The sequence below is a fragment of the Cervus canadensis genome, chromosome 6 (assembly GCF_019320065.1).
Source record: "Cervus canadensis isolate Bull #8, Minnesota chromosome 6, ASM1932006v1, whole genome shotgun sequence".
In the NCBI taxonomy this organism is placed as follows: Eukaryota; Metazoa; Chordata; class Mammalia; order Artiodactyla; family Cervidae; genus Cervus; species Cervus canadensis.
In genome coordinates this window covers 49,300,345-49,317,878 of record NC_057391.1, presented here as the reverse complement: position 1 = coordinate 49,317,878, position 17,534 = coordinate 49,300,345, and the positions used below count along the sequence as shown (strand labels likewise).

Sequence of the window (17,534 nt, the reverse complement as noted above, 5' to 3'; positions counted from 1 at the left end):
AATGCTTTTATAGAGGGAGAAAAGGAAATTGGGACAGCTAAAATAAACGAGAGTTCATGGCTTTTCATTGGCTGAGTCCTTGTCGGGAGAGAAGAACCTTTCTTCTTCCTCTTAGGCTCTGTGATCATTTGATGGTGATGGAGAATTCTTGGAATTAGGAATGTTAAGACATAAAAGTGGCTGATGGATGAACTGTTGAAGCTATCCAATAGATGATTCACTAATGAAGGAGCATGTGAAAGGGGCATGCACAGTGGCTGGCGCACAGTAGGCATTCAAAAAATGTTTGAATCAAAATCCTGTAATCCAGGAAAGAGCATATTGGTGAAGGTAAAAAGCCATCAGGTGTCTTCAGGGTGAGCTGGGCTTTGTGAGTTGTTTGGAACAGAGGTAAAATAAACTGTTTTGTGGGAGGAATGTCTTATCCTGAAGTATGAACAGTAGGCAGTTTTAATTTCCTGCTTCTGTTAGAAGGCCACAGAAAGTTAGATTATGTAGAGGTAACTTGGCAGAGGGAAAAGTCGTCATTTTCTTTGTTTCTATTCCCACCATAAAACTTGCTAATTTTTGGTGCTACTCAGAATATGGTGCTATTTCAGAATATTATTTCAAAAAATCATTTTATTCTTTTGTAAACTTATTTCAGTAGAAAGGAGTCTGTTAAATAATGGTTAAAGATTAGACATTATCCTGGGGGAAAAAGTGAAGAAAGAGGTGAACACAGGCTGGGTATTACATGATAGTAAGGGATTGTTGTCAATTTGAGGTTTGTAACTGAGAGGAAGTAAAATAAATGAAACAGAAACAGCAGAATGCTGAAAGTTGTTGAAACTGAGTGAAAGATACATAAAAAATGGTTCATTGTACTTTTTTCTTCTATTTTTGTTTATATTTGAAAATTCAAAGAGAAAGTTTTAATTTTTAAAAAGATGTCCAGTATAGAATGTTTTAGGTCAAAAAATATTATATACCTAACTAATAGCTTAGTGCTTTATTGGTTTTGTGTTACTCTTAATTGTATTCTTGGAAATGTATGTGATGGGGAAGAGGGAAACATTAAAGGGAAAGAAGAGTGGCTTCAGAGTATTAGAAGTCTGCTGAAAATTTTAGGATTACGTCATACCATTTCCACAGAAGCAAAAGAGAAATGATATTTCCTTCTATCTTCTGCTGTTGGCTAGCATCTCACATAGCTGCCTCCTTTGTGTTCATGAAAGAAAAGGCCCAAAGGCATACTGGTATCTTTATAGGAAATCTTCCAAAGGGTCCTGTTTATCAAGGAAGTTTCTAGATTCAGTCAGAAAAGCTGCTCACTTAGAAGACTTGCTCAGAGTATGCTCACTACTAATGTCCTGAGAGTCTGCCTTGAGGACATCCCTAATAGCATGTCTTGAAAGAGGGGAGGGCGCTTTATGGGAACCTGTAAAATCTTAAAAGAAAGTCATTCTTATTTCATGTTTGCAGTTATTTAAATACTGAATGTATTAAAATAGCTTTAATTTTAGCTGTTTGTTTTTTAATAGTTCTTTTATTTCTGGTAGGTCTTTCTTTATTAGTCTACCTCTCAGATCTTCCTACTTTGTTATCTGTCAGCTGATGCAGGATTCAGGAGAAAACTTCAGAGGAAAAAAAAATAGTGAAAATGAAATATTAAATTGGTAAATTTTCCTTTTGTTTACTGATAATTAAAGAAGATTTTAAGAAAAACTGCTAAGATTGCCATGTTTTAGTAACTTATTAGTACATAGGTAGCTTCTTCTTTTTTCTCTTTTTAAGGCAGAAAGATTGGGCTGATCGTGTTGGCAGGATGCATTTGATGGATGACTGTCATTATCCTATCAAACCTGCAAGACATTTTAAGTATCGAAAATGATAATTAAATTTTCAAGAGACCATGTTGAGTTTATAAGATTTGGGACTTGTAAAAGAATGAGCATAACAGTTGGCGAGTGGTGACTGGTGTGTTTTTATTGACCCAGGAAAGAAATAGAAGCATCTCAGGTTTTCTTTTACTTTGTTTCCTTGTACACCCCTCCTGCTCCCTCCCCCAATTAATATATTGTCCAAAATGTTGGTAATGACTTGGAACTATTCAGGTTGCACAAAGCATTTAATGAAATCTTGTCTTAGACAAAACACTAGAGAGGATCATAATTAATGTCTCATTTTCTGCCAGTTGCTATTGATTACTCATTCAAGATCCCTTTGTTCTCAGAATGATAACAACTGTAGTTTGCATCGCTATCTAATGAGATTCTCAGGATAGAATTCTTTAACAACTTGCTGATAATTGCTAACATATCCCTGGAATTTCAATGTAAATGAATTTGCATCATAATACAATTATTTTGCAAATGTCGGTGTTTTCCAAATTCAAGTATTATTAAATCCCAGCATTTATATTTTGCTGAGTTCCTCTTCACTTTCTGAGATTTTGATTTGGTTATGACATGAGGTGAGACGCTACTTTGTCACTCTTCAGTTGTCCTGTCTCTGAAACTTCAAGTGGACTCACAGCTGAACTGTACTGTGATGTTTCTAAATTAAAAAAACAGTTGCAAATATAACAATACTGTACTAATTTTGCTTTTAAAACAGTTTTGTTTCTTTATTTCTGAGTAACAAAAGCGCATAAAGTTAAAGTGAAGTCGCTCAGTCGTGTCCGACTCTTTGCGACCCCGTGGACTCTAGCCCACCAGGCTCCTCCGTCCATGAGATTCTCCAGGCAAGAATACTGGAGTGGGTTGCCATATCCTTCTCCAGGGGATCTTCCCGACCCAGGGATTGAACCCAGGTTTCCCACATTGCAGGCAGACGCTTTAACCTCTGAGCCACCAGAGAAGCCCAACAAAAGCGCATAGTATAGTCCAAAAAAGTCATCTGAGGGAATTCCGTGAAGGTCCAGTGGCTAGGACTCTTTGCTCTCACTGCCGACACAGGTTCAATCCCTGGTCGGGGACTAAGATCCTGCAAGCCACACAACACAGCCCAAAAAAAAAATTCATCTGGGAAATTTCAACAATTTATATATTCTGTTTTATCATGATTTTTGTTTTATATCTTTCTGTGTCTTTAACATGTCCCCTCTCAAAAGGGCGAATTTGGGAACAGCTGCTTGCTTTTGATACATAATGTATTAAAACTGCATACTATTTCAGAGGTGTATATAGGCATGAAATTAAGGAGTACTATAGAATGAACAAAGAGCAGAGGTTCCAAGAGTCCATATTAAATATTTTAAATTTTTTGACATATGTGACTACATTAGATACTCCCCATCTTATTTTTCTAGAAAGCAAATTATTGTTAAGTTAGTGCTTCAAATTTTTAATCATAAAATGAGGCTTATTTAATCTGATTGTGAATAGATGTGAAAATATATGTAGTACAGCATTTGGACTAAGCCATTTAATGGTAAAAAGTAGTTTTGAGGAAGGAAGTCTGTGTTTATCAATATTTTAGATTCTTCCTTCTTAAGGGTAAAGAGTATCCAAATTATTACAGTGTGATTTTGAATCCTCCTGGCTATTTATCAGTACCATTTTTACATATTATGTTTTCCTGTGGTCCTATTAAATTACATTCACAGTATGTTCCAATGTAATTACGAAGAAGTTGTATTAGTAAATGATGTTGGCCTTGCCCACTACTTTATACCTCTTCTTTACATTTTTGGTCAGTATCACCATGAAGTGTGTTGTTGTTAGTCAGTCAGTCATGTCCAACTCTTTGCAACCCCATGGACTGTAGTAGTCCACCAGGCTCCTCTGTCCATGGAATTCTCCAGGCAGGAATCCTGGAGTTGGTAGCCATTGTCTTCTCCAGGGAGTCTTCCTGACCCAAGGATCCAACCCAGGTCTCCTGCACTGCAGGCGGACTTCCTGTCTGATCACTATGAAGAACACTAAATAGTCTTTTCAGGTTCACATTTTAGAGTCCCAAGTTTCTCATGCACATGCAGAGGAAGAGGGAACTTAAAAAATACTGCACAGGCTACTAAAGTTCCATATAAAGAAATGGGAATTTTTATTTAGGCTAAAAGTATGTCATATGTAATTCAAAATGAAACTTACTGTAGGTTTTTATTATAATAATCTAGGCTATCTTAGTGTTTCAGGAATAACCCTTTATTAATTATTCCTTGGTAATTGATTTTTCACAGATGGAGTTTCTAGATGACTATGAAAAAGATTTTTTCTTGAAGCATGTGTTAAGAAATTTAGTGCAATGCTATTTCAGAATACTAATTCTGCCTTGCATAAGACAGCAGAATAAAGCTGCTTTATCTGGTTCTATATCCTCTGGGATACTTGGGTATTCTTTTTGCCTGAGACACCTCCAGGACAAGATCAATAATGCTTCTCATTTGTTATAGGCAGGCAGAAAAATCAATAGTATGAGCTGATATGTAATTTTATTTTAGGAAAAAATTCAATAGATTATTATGTGCACTTTAGTTTTACCAAAATGTTTAAAGAATCAAATAAAGGAAAAAAATATATTATTTAGTATATCAAGTCCTTGTGGAAAAAACCTTGTCTTAAACTTCTTTTGCATTTCTTACAGTACTAAACATTTCATTTTAGTTGGCAGGATGAAATATTATCTTGTGTTCTTAAGAAGAAACAATTTCTCCTACATTTACTTTGCCTAATCATTTCTATCATGGTACAGATAAAACAGGGGAACTGGTTATTTCTGTGATTCGGACAACTGGGTGAAGGACAGCAGGGTGAAGAACAACTTCTGTGGCTTTCTTGAAATTAATATTAACTGGAGAAAAAGAAGATAGGGTATTTCCTAACCACATCTCCAGATTTGTCTGAGAGGAAGGAGAGAAGTATATCATTGGTAAAATTGGTAACAAGTAAACTTTTTTCCCTAAAAAAAAGTTGTTCTTTTTCTTCCTTTATTTCATGCATATGTACAAAAATCTACAGTATGTATTTTATAGGTAACTCAACTTTAGGATTGTAATTCACAAATTCATTTATATGTCACTTAACATTTTTTCAAGTTACCTTTAAAAATGGTAATTGGACTCCTAGGCTGCTGTAGAAATTTTGTTGTACTGAGGAAAGAACCTCTTCAACAGAACTAGATTCAAATTGGGTCCCACTGTTGTTCTCTGTATAATATCTCTATGTAATGCTTAATACGGTTCCAGTAAATATTAGCTGAGATGGTGTATTTGATAGTATGCTAGTGTACCCTTGATATTTTAGTCTGATATTCTCCCAAGTTTTTATTTTGAAAAATTATAGACCCACGGAAAAGATACCAGAATAGTACAATGAATATCCATGTACTCTTAATCAAGTTTCATCATTTAACATTTCACCACATTAGTGCACACACATTGCTTTTCTTTCACTGAGTATATGCCTGTATTTGTTGGTCTATAAGCTGTATGTGGGTTTGTGCACATAAACATACAAAGTTCTGCTGAATCATTCTGAGAATAAGTTGGCATTTCTCTGCTTATTCTTGATCTAGATTGATACAGTTTAAATCTGTCACTTTCCTCTTTGGATTTAGGCTGTAATTGTCAGCCCTTTCTCTGAGGGCCTGTTTATTCTCTCTTCGATTTCCAACATCCTATCTTACCTTCGCCATTGAGAGTTATAACTCAGCCATCTTGGGTTCAGGGCAGATGAGGTCTCCTTACTTTGTACCCAGGAAATAACAAAAAATGCCCTTCATCGTATTTTCATTCTTTTATGATACTTAGAATATGGTAACCTATGGGGAAAGAAAAAATAAAATTGAGTTTTTATTTTTCACAAGGGGCTACAACCATGCCACTCACTTTTACTTAAGCCTTATTTACTTCTCCAGTAACCCTCTGAACTAGTTAGTAATATAACCATATATAGAAAACAAAGCAGATGCATTCATGTTAGATAATTTGCCCAGGATCTTATAGATAGGATTTGAACTCAGGTACCTAACTCCAAAGCCCATGCTGCTTCCAGGACATCAGAGTATTTACAGACATTTACTTTTAGAAATATAAGAAATACCTTTTCCTGTTCACCTTTTAGATTAAGTTATGCCTCTTTTGGTCTTTATTATGACTGTTACTGGAATTCTTGGAAGAAATAATTCACTGGCTACATTTCATTCACCTGTAAGTACCTATTGTTATCTTATAACTTAAGCACACAGACTTCTTTATCATGCTCCAAACACAGTTCTTGCTGTTTCTCCATCAATACATTGCATAAGGGGTCTATTAGTATTTTCTGAGAAGGGCTACATAGTAAATAATTTAGGCTTTCCAGACCATACATTTTCTGTTGCAACTACTCAACTCTTCCATTGTAGCACAAAAACACCATAACAAATACATAAATGAATGAGTGAGACTGTGTCCCAATAAAAGTATTTTCCAACAGGTCCTATTTGACCTGTAGGCCATGGTTTGTTGACCATGGTATTAATCATCATCATCTTATATGCCCAGTAGAATTTATATGCCAGGGAAATGTTGAAAGGAAGATTGTTAAGTGACATATGAATACCCATCTCCTCTCATGTATTTACTTGTTTATGTGGATGCAGCGACCAGTTTCGTATGTACCTTCTGCATTAGAAAACACAGATGAAGCAATAAATATATCAGGCACCTTAAAACATTGTATCATGAAAGTCAGTTTTGTAGTGAACAGAGAACATCCTATTAAAAGACTAGTGATTTCTTAAAGAAAAATTTCAAGGTACGTGACCCCTGCCCGAAAACATGTGGTAATAATATGTTCCATCTAGCATATTCTAGCCATATTCTGATTGCTATTTGAGAAATGTTAAATGTGCCTAGCACAGGCAAAAAAAAACAGAAACACAAAACAGATGTGACAATGGAAATTTCAGTATAATATGTACAGGAAACTTGATTCCTGGGTCACACTATTCTCACAGAAATAACATAATCAGGAGATCCATTTCTAATGATTTGTTATAGAAATAGAAAGGATGCATGTGTTATTTACATTTATATTTATTATTTCCTCATTTTTATCATTTCTCCTAGAGATAGTTATCTTAAGGGGGACTATTTCTCCTTCATGCCTATTAGTCAACACCTTTCTTTCCTAATCTGTTGAACCTTGTATCTGTTGAAATTTGTGTGATTAATTCTAAGTAATTACATTGATATTATGCAGTTTTTTTCATATACACATCATATTATCTGTTGTTTGAAACTCTCCTTTCCTCACTTTTTCTCTTTTATAAAAGAAGATACCAACTCCATTCAAAGAATCACTTACCTTTTGAGAAGTCTGAGAAAGTTGTCTTCTTAACTATAAACATTTCTGAAAAAATATAGTGATCTTTGGCTCATTTAGTAAACTGATTACTTCATGTGTACCCCAGCATTGTTGAATAGGCTTTTTTCTTAAAAAAAAAAAAAAAAAACTGAAAAAAGAGAATATAGAGCAAAACATGAGATGCCGTGATCAGAAGAAAGTTTATAGTTGTAAATGCCTACATTTAAAAAGAAGAAAGATCTTAAACCAGCAATCTAACTTACACTGTAAGAACATAGAAAAAGAAAAACAAACCCAGGACTAGCAGGAGGAAGGAAGCAGTAAAGATTAGAGCAGAAATTTTTAAAAACAGAGAATAGGAAAACTACAGAACCAACAAAATCAAAAGTTGGTTCTCTGAAAAGATCAACAAAATTGACAGATGTTTAGCTAAATTGACTATGAAAAAAAGGAAGAGTCTAATTAAAAAATCAGAAATGAAAATAGGGGCATTACTACTAATCTTACAAAAATAAAAGGGATTATAAAAGAATACAGTGAACAATTAATTATATGCTAAAATATTAGACACTCTAGATGAAATGGACAAATTCCTAGAAATATGTACACTGGGAAAACTGAAATAGCAAATCTGAATTTGCTATATAAAATAGATAAAATATATAAATATATAAAGTATATTTATATTGCTATAAAATATATATATTGCTATATAAAATATAAAAAAGAAATAGCAAAATCTGAATAGAATTAAAAAAGTAGTTTGGCAGTTTCTCTGTTAGACATAGATTTACCGTGTGACCAAGCAATTCTGCTCTTAAGTGTCTACCCAAAAGAATTGAAAAGTGGTACTCAAATAAATACTTGCACACAAATGTTCATAGCAACTCTATTCACAGTAGTCCAAAGCTGGATAAAACCAAAATGTTCATCAGTGGATAAATGCATAAACAAATTATAATATATCTGTACAAAGGGATAAAGTTCTGATACATGCTACAAGATGAACTTTGAAAACATTATACTGAGAGAAGCCAGACACAAAAGGTCACATACTGCATTATTCCATTTATTTATTCAAAATAAGTCCAGAGAGACAGAAGCAAATTAGTTGTTGTCAGAGGCTCAAGAAAAAAGGGAGGAATGGAAATGACTGTTGAATGGGTATGGAATTGCCTTTTGGGGTGATGAAGTGTTCTGGAACTAGACAGTGACGGTTGCACAATATTAAGAATGTACTAAATGTCACTGGTTGGAAATATAATGGTTAATTTTATGTTAATTCCACCTCAGAGTTTTAAGCTGAAACATAAATATTATTTAAAATTATTAAGTAGTGTGATAAACTGAAAATGAAAGTTTTTCTGGAGGCAGGGCCTGGACTACTATGACTAGTGTTATAAAGTTCTATTGATTCTTTCTCACCAGAGCTGAGGTTTATTTCTCCGCGCCTTTATGATACTCAGTAGTCAGAATGACAGCCACCCAGAGTATGGTGATAACTGTAAATGTTATTAAATATGGGGTGGGAGAATACTAAATATGTTAGTGAAATCACAGTTTTCATTTTAGAACCTCTTCTCAAGTCCATCTAACACGCTTTCGAGTTGAGGTCTTCTTTTTTCCCTCAGCTTCCAGAAGGCTTGAAAACAAATTCTGCTACATTGACTACATTTACTTTATGATAGGGTCAGTTGATTAGCAGGTCGGGGCTGCTAAATCTCTAGATTTCAGTGCAGGACTTGATAGAGTCTCATGATGTCTCTGTGGCTTATGTTAGAGCTCTCTCCTCAGCCTTGTTGTCTTGAACAGATGATTATGGATCAAATATAGCAAGATGAATTTTATTAGAGATAAATGTTAAGTCTTGCACTTGGAACCAAAGAGCACAAACTGAACAAGGAAGCCATTGGAGGGACGTAACTTAATAGCAACTTATATAATAAAGACTAACAGGGTGTGATCTCTCTTAACCTCTCAATATGAGCTATGTAGCACAAATGCGTTGTTTATATGTAGTCTCAGAAACTCCTCTGCATTAATAAGACTACATCTGGGGCATTGTTCTCCATTCCCTTTTCCAAGAGACTTTGACAAATGGAAAATAAATCTGGAAGTCTGTGTCAGGGATGGTGGGGAGGACATTCACACTATGTCATGAGACACAGTTGATGAAAACAGGAATGGCTTGTCTTGAAAATATTGGTACTCTTTTAAACAATGAGAGCTCTCCATAAAGAAAAAAAAAACAAATGGAAAAAAGAAGAGAATTGACTCTCTTGTGTGCTCATGAAAGCATTCAAGCAAAAACTGGGTGGGCATTTTTCAAAAATGATCTTGATGATTAGAGTGGAACTCAGGGGATTTCCCTGGTGGCCCCATGATTAAGGCTCCACCTTGCAGTGCAGGAGACGGCAGGGTCGATCCCGGGTGGGGTCACTGAGCTCCCGCATGCCACTGAGCAACTGAGTTCTTAGGCCACAGCTGGAGAACTTGTGTCCTACAACAAAAGATCCCATGTGATGCAACTAAGACCCAACACAGCCAGATAAATAATTATTTTTAAAAAGCAGTGGAACTACATAGCAACTAAAATATTCTTTCAACTCTAAGATTGTATGAATCTACATAATTTCTAAAAAAGCAGGCAACATGAAGACACAAGGATGGGCAAAAACAGAAAACACAGGTTTAAACTAATAAAATTCAAACAAGTTCTTAGATATTTCCTAAATTCAAAGCATTGTTCAAGTTACCATAAATAATTTGAAAGTGATGTCGTTTTCAGATTAGGGCCCATAATCAATGAGAAGGTAACTCGTTTCCTTGGCCTTGTTTTATAGTCTAGTCTCCTGAGACAAGATCTAGGGCTTGGAAGCCCAGCACAACTCTCTTCTTCAGGAAAACCTGGGACACCCTACTACTCATTTTCTGCCACAAGTTCCAGGAGAAGACCACTTCATGACTCTGCAGCACTTGGTAAGTGTATCACACAGCAAATCCCATTTTAAAAATGTTTCTTCCCCACCATCACCCCCATTAGTTTATGCTTCTGGCTACACTTCTAATTAGAAGAAATTTGATTTCTTGGGTGTCATGATGATATTAGGGCTTATTTGCATAAAGTAGTATATACTTAAACAATTTAATATTTTTATTTGGTCATCACCTTAAGAGGATCTGAATAGTGGAAAATTGAGCTTTAAAAATGGGACTAGTTTTCCCTCTTGTAATAAAAATGTCATGTACTAATATTAATACCTTATTCTTGACTACAGTTGATACAATGCTAAACAGTCTGCAAAATGGTTTTGTAATATACATTCTTATTTCATTCATATAGCAGTCCTACTAGTCAGTGGGCATAATACAAGCTTTAACATAAAACTGAGGCTCAAAGGAGGACATATTCGTATACCTATTAGGTGGTTTATGCAGACTTTCTGACTCCAAGTCCAATGTTCTTTGCGTATTCACTGCATCTTTTCCTCAACTTTTTAAAAATTGTGGTAAAATTAACATAAAATTATCCTTATTGAAGTGTACAATTCAGTGACATTTAGTATATTTGCAATGCTGTACAACCATTTTCTCTATCTAGTTCCAAAAAACCACCTCAAAAGGCAACTCAGTAACTATCAAGCATACACCTCTCGTTTTCCTTACTTCTTCCTTCGTGTCTTGTGTGTAGCCTAACCAGGCCAGTCTGTTTCATATTGCTGCTTACAGCAAGCCTCAGGTGTACTCTGATACCATATCCAGTCAATGTTTAAATGTGGGAATTTTGGATTATTCTTACAAAGAATCCTTTATATGAGAAACTTGAAACTGTAAAGCATGTTTATATTGAGGATAGGCCAACCTCTAAAATAAACATAGTCGACCAAAAGAAAATAGGTCCACAAATACTTGTTATGCTTCTAATTTGTGTATCTACCTCTGTCAAGGGCTTCCCAGGTGGCACTAGTGGTAAAGAATCTGTCTGCCAGTGCAGGAGACATAAGAGACATGGGTTTAATCCCTCAATCGGGAAGATCTTCTGGAGAAGAGCATGGCAACCCACTCTGTTATTCTTCCCTGGAGAATCCCATGGACAAAGAGCCTGGCAGGCTACAGTTCATAGTGTTGCAAAAAGTTGGACATGACTGGAGCAACTTAGCACACAGGCACCTCTGTCAAACCCAAAATTTGGTAAAATATTCCTAGCCTTTGAGTCTAGAGTATGCTTGAGGGTATAAAAGGGCACAGTGATGGATTTTCATATTAGTCATAGAGATCTCTAGTTAAATGTGCCCACCTCTCCTTATATGTGATTGAGTATTTGTGCTGTTGGGAAAGCCCCTGTGATTTAGACCAATATACTTACTAAGGAAATGGTAAGATATAGTATCTTTTCTCCATCTCCGCTTTTGTTTCCCACCAAATCAGTTAGTCAGGGTAAAAACATTCTTTTGACTCTAGATGTGTCAGTGTCACTCTAGAAAAATACCTTGTTAGAATGCTGTGTGAGCACACGCTGTGTCAGAAAGCACTAATGTAGACTAGTGTACTATTACTAAACGTTCAGGGAGGAATGAGCTCCTGAATATTGAGGGTGAGGGGAGGGAGTTGATTTCATAAAAACTCAAGCTTCCCAGAAATTAAAGCTTGTATGTTCATTTTTATTTTGATTATGATGTTAGATACTATGGATTCTCTCTTTTATGCCAGGTACAGTGTTATACATACTGTATCTTTATAAAAATTCTAGTAAGTTATAATATTAACCTCATGTTACATGGGCTTCCTTTGTGGCTAAGCTGGTAAAGAGTCTGCCTGCAATGTGGGACACCTGGGTTCAATCCCTGGATAGGGAAGATCCCCTGGAGAAGGGAAAGGCTACCCACTCCAGTATTCTGGCCGGGAGAATTCCATGGACTGTATAGTCCACAGGGTCACAGAGGCGGACATGACTGAGCGACTTGCGCTTCACATGTTACAAATGAGGAACCAATATGCAGGAAAGTAAGCAACTTAGCCAAAGCTTGATATTCGAGGAGGCCCACTCATCTACTGTGTAAATACCATCTAGTAAATTATTATTCCACTCTTCATTGTTATTTCCTCAGTCTTAGATACTCTTTCTTGGTATCGCAATTATTCATAAAATCTCTGGAAGGATTTCAGAGATAATCTATACCAATTTTAGCATCTTTTCACGATATTTAGGTGCTTTAGAAAATCAACATTCTGCAAAACACTGACTTAACAATTGATAATAGTTTTGCCACAAATTTTAATATAAACCTAATAATAATGGCTAAAATTTATTGTGTCACTTTCTGTTAGGTACTGCCCTGAGCATCTTTCTGTATTCCCTTTATTGCAACAGCTCCAGGAAGTTATTGTAGATAACTGAAGTTCAAAGAAGTTAAGTAACTTGCCCAAGCTCACACAGCTGCTATATGATGGAGCTTAAATTTGAATCCAATCAGCTTACTCTCTTAAATATTATACTTTGAAACCTCCTAAGAGTGAACTCTGTATTCTAAAGTCATGATTTTGAATCCAACATTTATGTATGTAATTGTATAGTGGCAACTGATGATTAGATTAAAAATATAAAAGAAGAATTTCCATTCCCAGGGCAGGGAAAAAACTGACCTAATCTAAAGAACAATGTATTCTACTGCTAGTTATCCCAAAGTAGAGTGATGGGCTTTAGACTTCTAGGAACAGTTCAATTGACCCTCTGTATATATATGGACTGTGTCTTTTGCTCAAGGGATACTGTATTAGTTGTGAAGAGTTGGGTTTTAGAAAAAGCCTCCCAAAGAACAAAAATTTTGCCGGTAAGTTTTATAAATATAGTGTGTGCCAGATGTTGTTTATCTTTGGCACTTTTATTTTAAGGAAATATAGGCTGCCTCTTGGTAGGGACCAGATGCTAATGAGTGTTTTTTCTCTCTCTTTATTGTATATAATTTTTCCACATACTACTTATGAAGTTGCTTTTTTAGCTTTGCAGCCTCCTGGTATATTTACTATAAAGAATCCCAGCCCAAATTTAAATGAATTTCACTCTTTCTTAAACAATTGCATGTTTTACTGTCATATCATTTATGACCCAGGAAAATAGCATTTTTGCCATTCTAACTTTTATAGTTTTCAAAAACATTGTAATTAATGTTAGCCTTCTTATGTATTTTCTCTTCTTAATAGCGAACCCATCTGAGAGATCCTGAATTTGATCCATTATTTGTGTATAATTGGAAGGCTGCATTTAACACCATTTTTTACAATAAAACAAACAAGTATTAAATTTTAAATTTTACAAATAAGTAAAATTAAAATACCAAGTGAGGCTGGGTCAGTCAGTTCAGTCACTCAGTCGTGTCCGACTCTTTGCGACCCCATCAGTTGCAGCATGCCAGGCCTCCCAGTCCATCACCAACTCACAGAGTTTATGCAAACCCATGTCCGTCAAGTCGGAGATGCCGTCCAGCCATCTCATCCTCTGTCGTCCCCTTTTCCTCCTGCCCCATATCCCTCCCAGCATCAGGGTCTTTTCCAATGAGACTGGGTAGGCATATGAAAATATTCATGTTATCCTTTAGTAAATAATCTGTATCTTAGAAAGAAATATACTTTAATTGTTTCTTGGAAATAAATATAAACATCCAAGAATAAATTGTATAGAAATTGGTGCTGAAGTTTCTGTTTTAACCACATATTGTTACAGGAAATATTCTAGTAGAATACTTACAGGATGTATCATATATGACAATGCTTGTGTTTAATAGTTTATGTAACATATCTCAGATATTAGTATAACCTTTTCAGTTATTATATATTTCAAATTTTTAACATAATAATTTGTAGCATAGCATTAGCTTTTAGTCTATTTAATATGCTTTTAAACCTAATTCTCAGTGTGATATGAACACTAGATTTGTGTCTCTCTTAAGGAATCATATTATTAAACTGACCTGTTGCACCAAATGCCCATCTGCAGATGAAACTGAGATAAATGATGTAAAGTGCCTAGTATGAAGCCTGTACATAATAGGTACTTAAGAAATATTATTCCCTTTTCTTAAACATGCTTATTGGTTTGTTATTTTCTCTCTTGTTTTACTTTGTTTGCTGTCATCTTCCCAGACTTACAGGATATGTATTTTCAGAGTATATCACTTCATTAGGAGTACGTGTTTTACACTAGAACTGGTTAGGAAGAATGGAGCCCCTGTCCCTGTATTCCCTTACTTATTCCTAAATCCTGGAAAACGAGGAAGGTACTAGGAGGGAAATTCTTTCCCGCTCATTTGATGTCTGAACTTTTCTAAAATAAATACTGATGAAATATACTGTTTCCCATGTACAGATCCTTTGCAAGCAAAGAAAGTCAGAAAGGTGCCTCCTGGTTTGCCTTCTTCTGTAAGTACCACTTCTTTTTTTTTTTAATTTGTGGTAAGCAAATTAATTTCAGGTATTCAGTATCTGCAGACGGTCAGGATACATTCAGTTGGTGTCAGTAGGCATACTTCACATAGTAATTGTTCTCTGCTTCACAGAATCATTGACTGAGTTAAATCTGAATTCAGTGTTAGGTTTTTAGATTTCTCTGCAATGATTTGTAGCTTACTCATACGCTTTTACTCGGTGTCCCTGTCATTTGAATTCCCCTCTTGGGAAGAGGACTAGGCCGGTAGCTGTCAAAGAAGATCTCCTGTACAGGTCTTTTGATGTTTAATTAGTCATTATGTTGCTGAACTGGAAGACAGACAGAGATTAATAGCTGAGAATCTTAGAAATTTACATTTGTAATAATCCCAATGGAGCTAAAGACATTAGGATTCGACGGACATGTTCGGCTCAGCTTGCCTCAGTAGGACTGAGGTTATTAATATGCATAAATCACCAAGTCAGATGTTCATTGTGAATCTCTTGTGGATTTTAAAGCCTTCATTAAGCCTTTCCTAACTTCAGACTAGCATCAGGAAAGCTTTTGAGCAACTAGTTTGTTGATCCCTCTTTGCTCAAAAATGTATCCTTTGAGAATAAAGAGCTTCATGAGAATAAAGAGGTTGGAAAGGTTTGGTGAACAATCATTAATGGCCATGATAATCTGATGCTGTAGGGGTGTTTGCGCTGTTAAATATACTTTATTCTCTTAAAGAGTAAAAGTATTTGTAAATGAACCTACATCATAAATCCACCTACAATTTAAAAGTCCCTGGTGTGAGAAGGGGAGAGTTTCTTCCTCTCCCTTTGCATAGAACAAATGGGGAGTGGGGCTTTTGGATTGAGGCCGCATGCCTTGTAGGGTACATCTCTTTGTTGTGTAAATAGATGTTGGCCTTTTATTTGGCAGCACTTAACACATGGGCGCAGGTGCTGCTGGGTGAGTCACAGCTCATCCAAGTATACACTGAATGGAATATCCGGCTTGGCAAGTAGTAATCTAGAAGGAGCAGCTTTTTATTTTTTATTAAGGCTGAAGTAGAGATATCATCTTTTTGGTTGTTTGCCTTCCTTCTTTCCTGTGTTCTTCCCCTGCCTTCTCTTCTGTATGATACATGAAAACTCAAATTTGAAATCCTCCTTGAAATTCACTTCCAGATGGATCTGAGTTTTATGCAGCCTAGGGCAGCTGTGCTCGGAACCTGCAGCCTACCTGGAAGGTTGGATTGCAGCTGCAAGCATTCTTAAAAGCTTTTGCTTGCATAAGCACTTGGACCCACTAGAGGCTGAATAGCTGCTTGATAAACAAAATGAACACAATACCTCAAATCATTATTCCCCAAGACAGGATTTTTTTTTTCAGCAACAGCTAAAAATAGTTGGGCAATTTACATTTTAACAGTTGTGTGCTTTGCAGGGGTAGGTGGTTCCACAGTAGAACATGATTTCTGCTAGATTAACAGAAGTCATATTTAAATCTGACAGAACTGCTAAAACATGGAAGTGTGCAATCTTTCTGGTGATTTGTTACTATAATTCTATAAGAGTAACAAGTTAAATTACATATTAATATTGGTAGGACTATACAGGTTTTAAAAAATAACAAATTAGTAGATGAAAAATTCATCTCATTTCTTTGCCTTATAATATTTTAAGAAACAATATCTTTTTGCTGTTTCATAGTTCTTTCATTTTGAAAACGAAAGGGCAAAAAGGACAGAGTAGCCTGGAAAGAGAATAGAGGAGGTCACCAGTGTTCTTTATGTCCTAATAATAACTGTATTCATTACCTAGAGGTAGTTCTCTATATTGTCTCAGGTATTAAAGATGAGAGAGAAAGTGAATGAATTTTGATGAAATTTTGATTTCTTTGAGAACCACTAGGCAATTTCACAAGTCAAGCCTACTTATATATATTGTATTACTAGCTGCTTTATTTAGGATTTATTAGATATGTTTCTATAAAAAAGATTAGAAATTATTATTTTCAATTCTATACTTAACATCAGCATTGAACATGATCATACTGCTTTGAAACCATGCTGAAAATAGTTTTTCAAACATACTAAAAGTTATTAAGAATATATAAATAATACATACATTTTAATTGAAAATATATTTTAGATTAAATGCTATGTTGAAATCTCAAGTTTTAAAAAAATAATTTTTTTAAACTAAAAACTAGTACTTTGATAAATGATTCTAAAATAACAAACTGAGAACACTTATGGCTACACTACTTACCTTTTCATTGTCTAAAACAAAGGGAATTAAAAATACCAGTTTTCTATTTGGATGCTTTTACTGAATATATTTAATTCATAGGCCTTTTACAATGTGTATTGTTTAAAAATGGGTATAAAAATGAAAACGGACTATGTATATTTTATTTCATGGTCATTTGTAGATCTTACTTCCCAAACTAGAAACTTCACCGTAATATTTCAGATATCACAGTTTGCTGCTCGTTCAGTCAGTCTTTAGTCATCTGTAAAATGCATGTTACTTTTACCAAAGAAAGTAGAAGAGCTAGGTTAGTACTGCATCGCTTACACAGCTCTGGAAAAAACAGGCAGGGTTACTTAACATGCCAAACTTGGATAACTACATAATATGACCACAGATTGTTGGCTAGAGGCCTTTTCTTTTTGGAAGCCATGCTACATATTTAAGTGTCATAGTTACAAACCTTAGCTCTTCTGTTCCTCTCTGCAGAACAACTGAATGATAATTTCTGTCTGTGGATAAAGGTCTGGTAGCAGTGTATTGACCTTATTAAAGCAGTATGGTCAGTGAGGTTAAGAAAACAGCATGTTCAGA

General features: G+C 35.2%; 1 protein-coding gene across 8 annotated transcripts in view; it reads left to right on the top strand.

Moving 5' to 3' along the window:
* Window positions 1-17,534, top strand: part of TCF12 (transcription factor 12) — a 392,318-nt gene that overhangs the window by 296,217 nt on the left and 78,567 nt on the right. For all 8 annotated transcript variants that reach the window (XM_043471865.1, XM_043471864.1, XM_043471862.1 and 5 more), the window contains 2 exons: window positions 10,115-10,250; window positions 14,635-14,687. In XM_043471865.1, coding sequence (XP_043327800.1) covers window positions 10,115-10,250; window positions 14,635-14,687 — 189 coding nt within the window. The remainder of the gene's footprint in view (window positions 1-10,114; window positions 10,251-14,634; window positions 14,688-17,534) is intronic.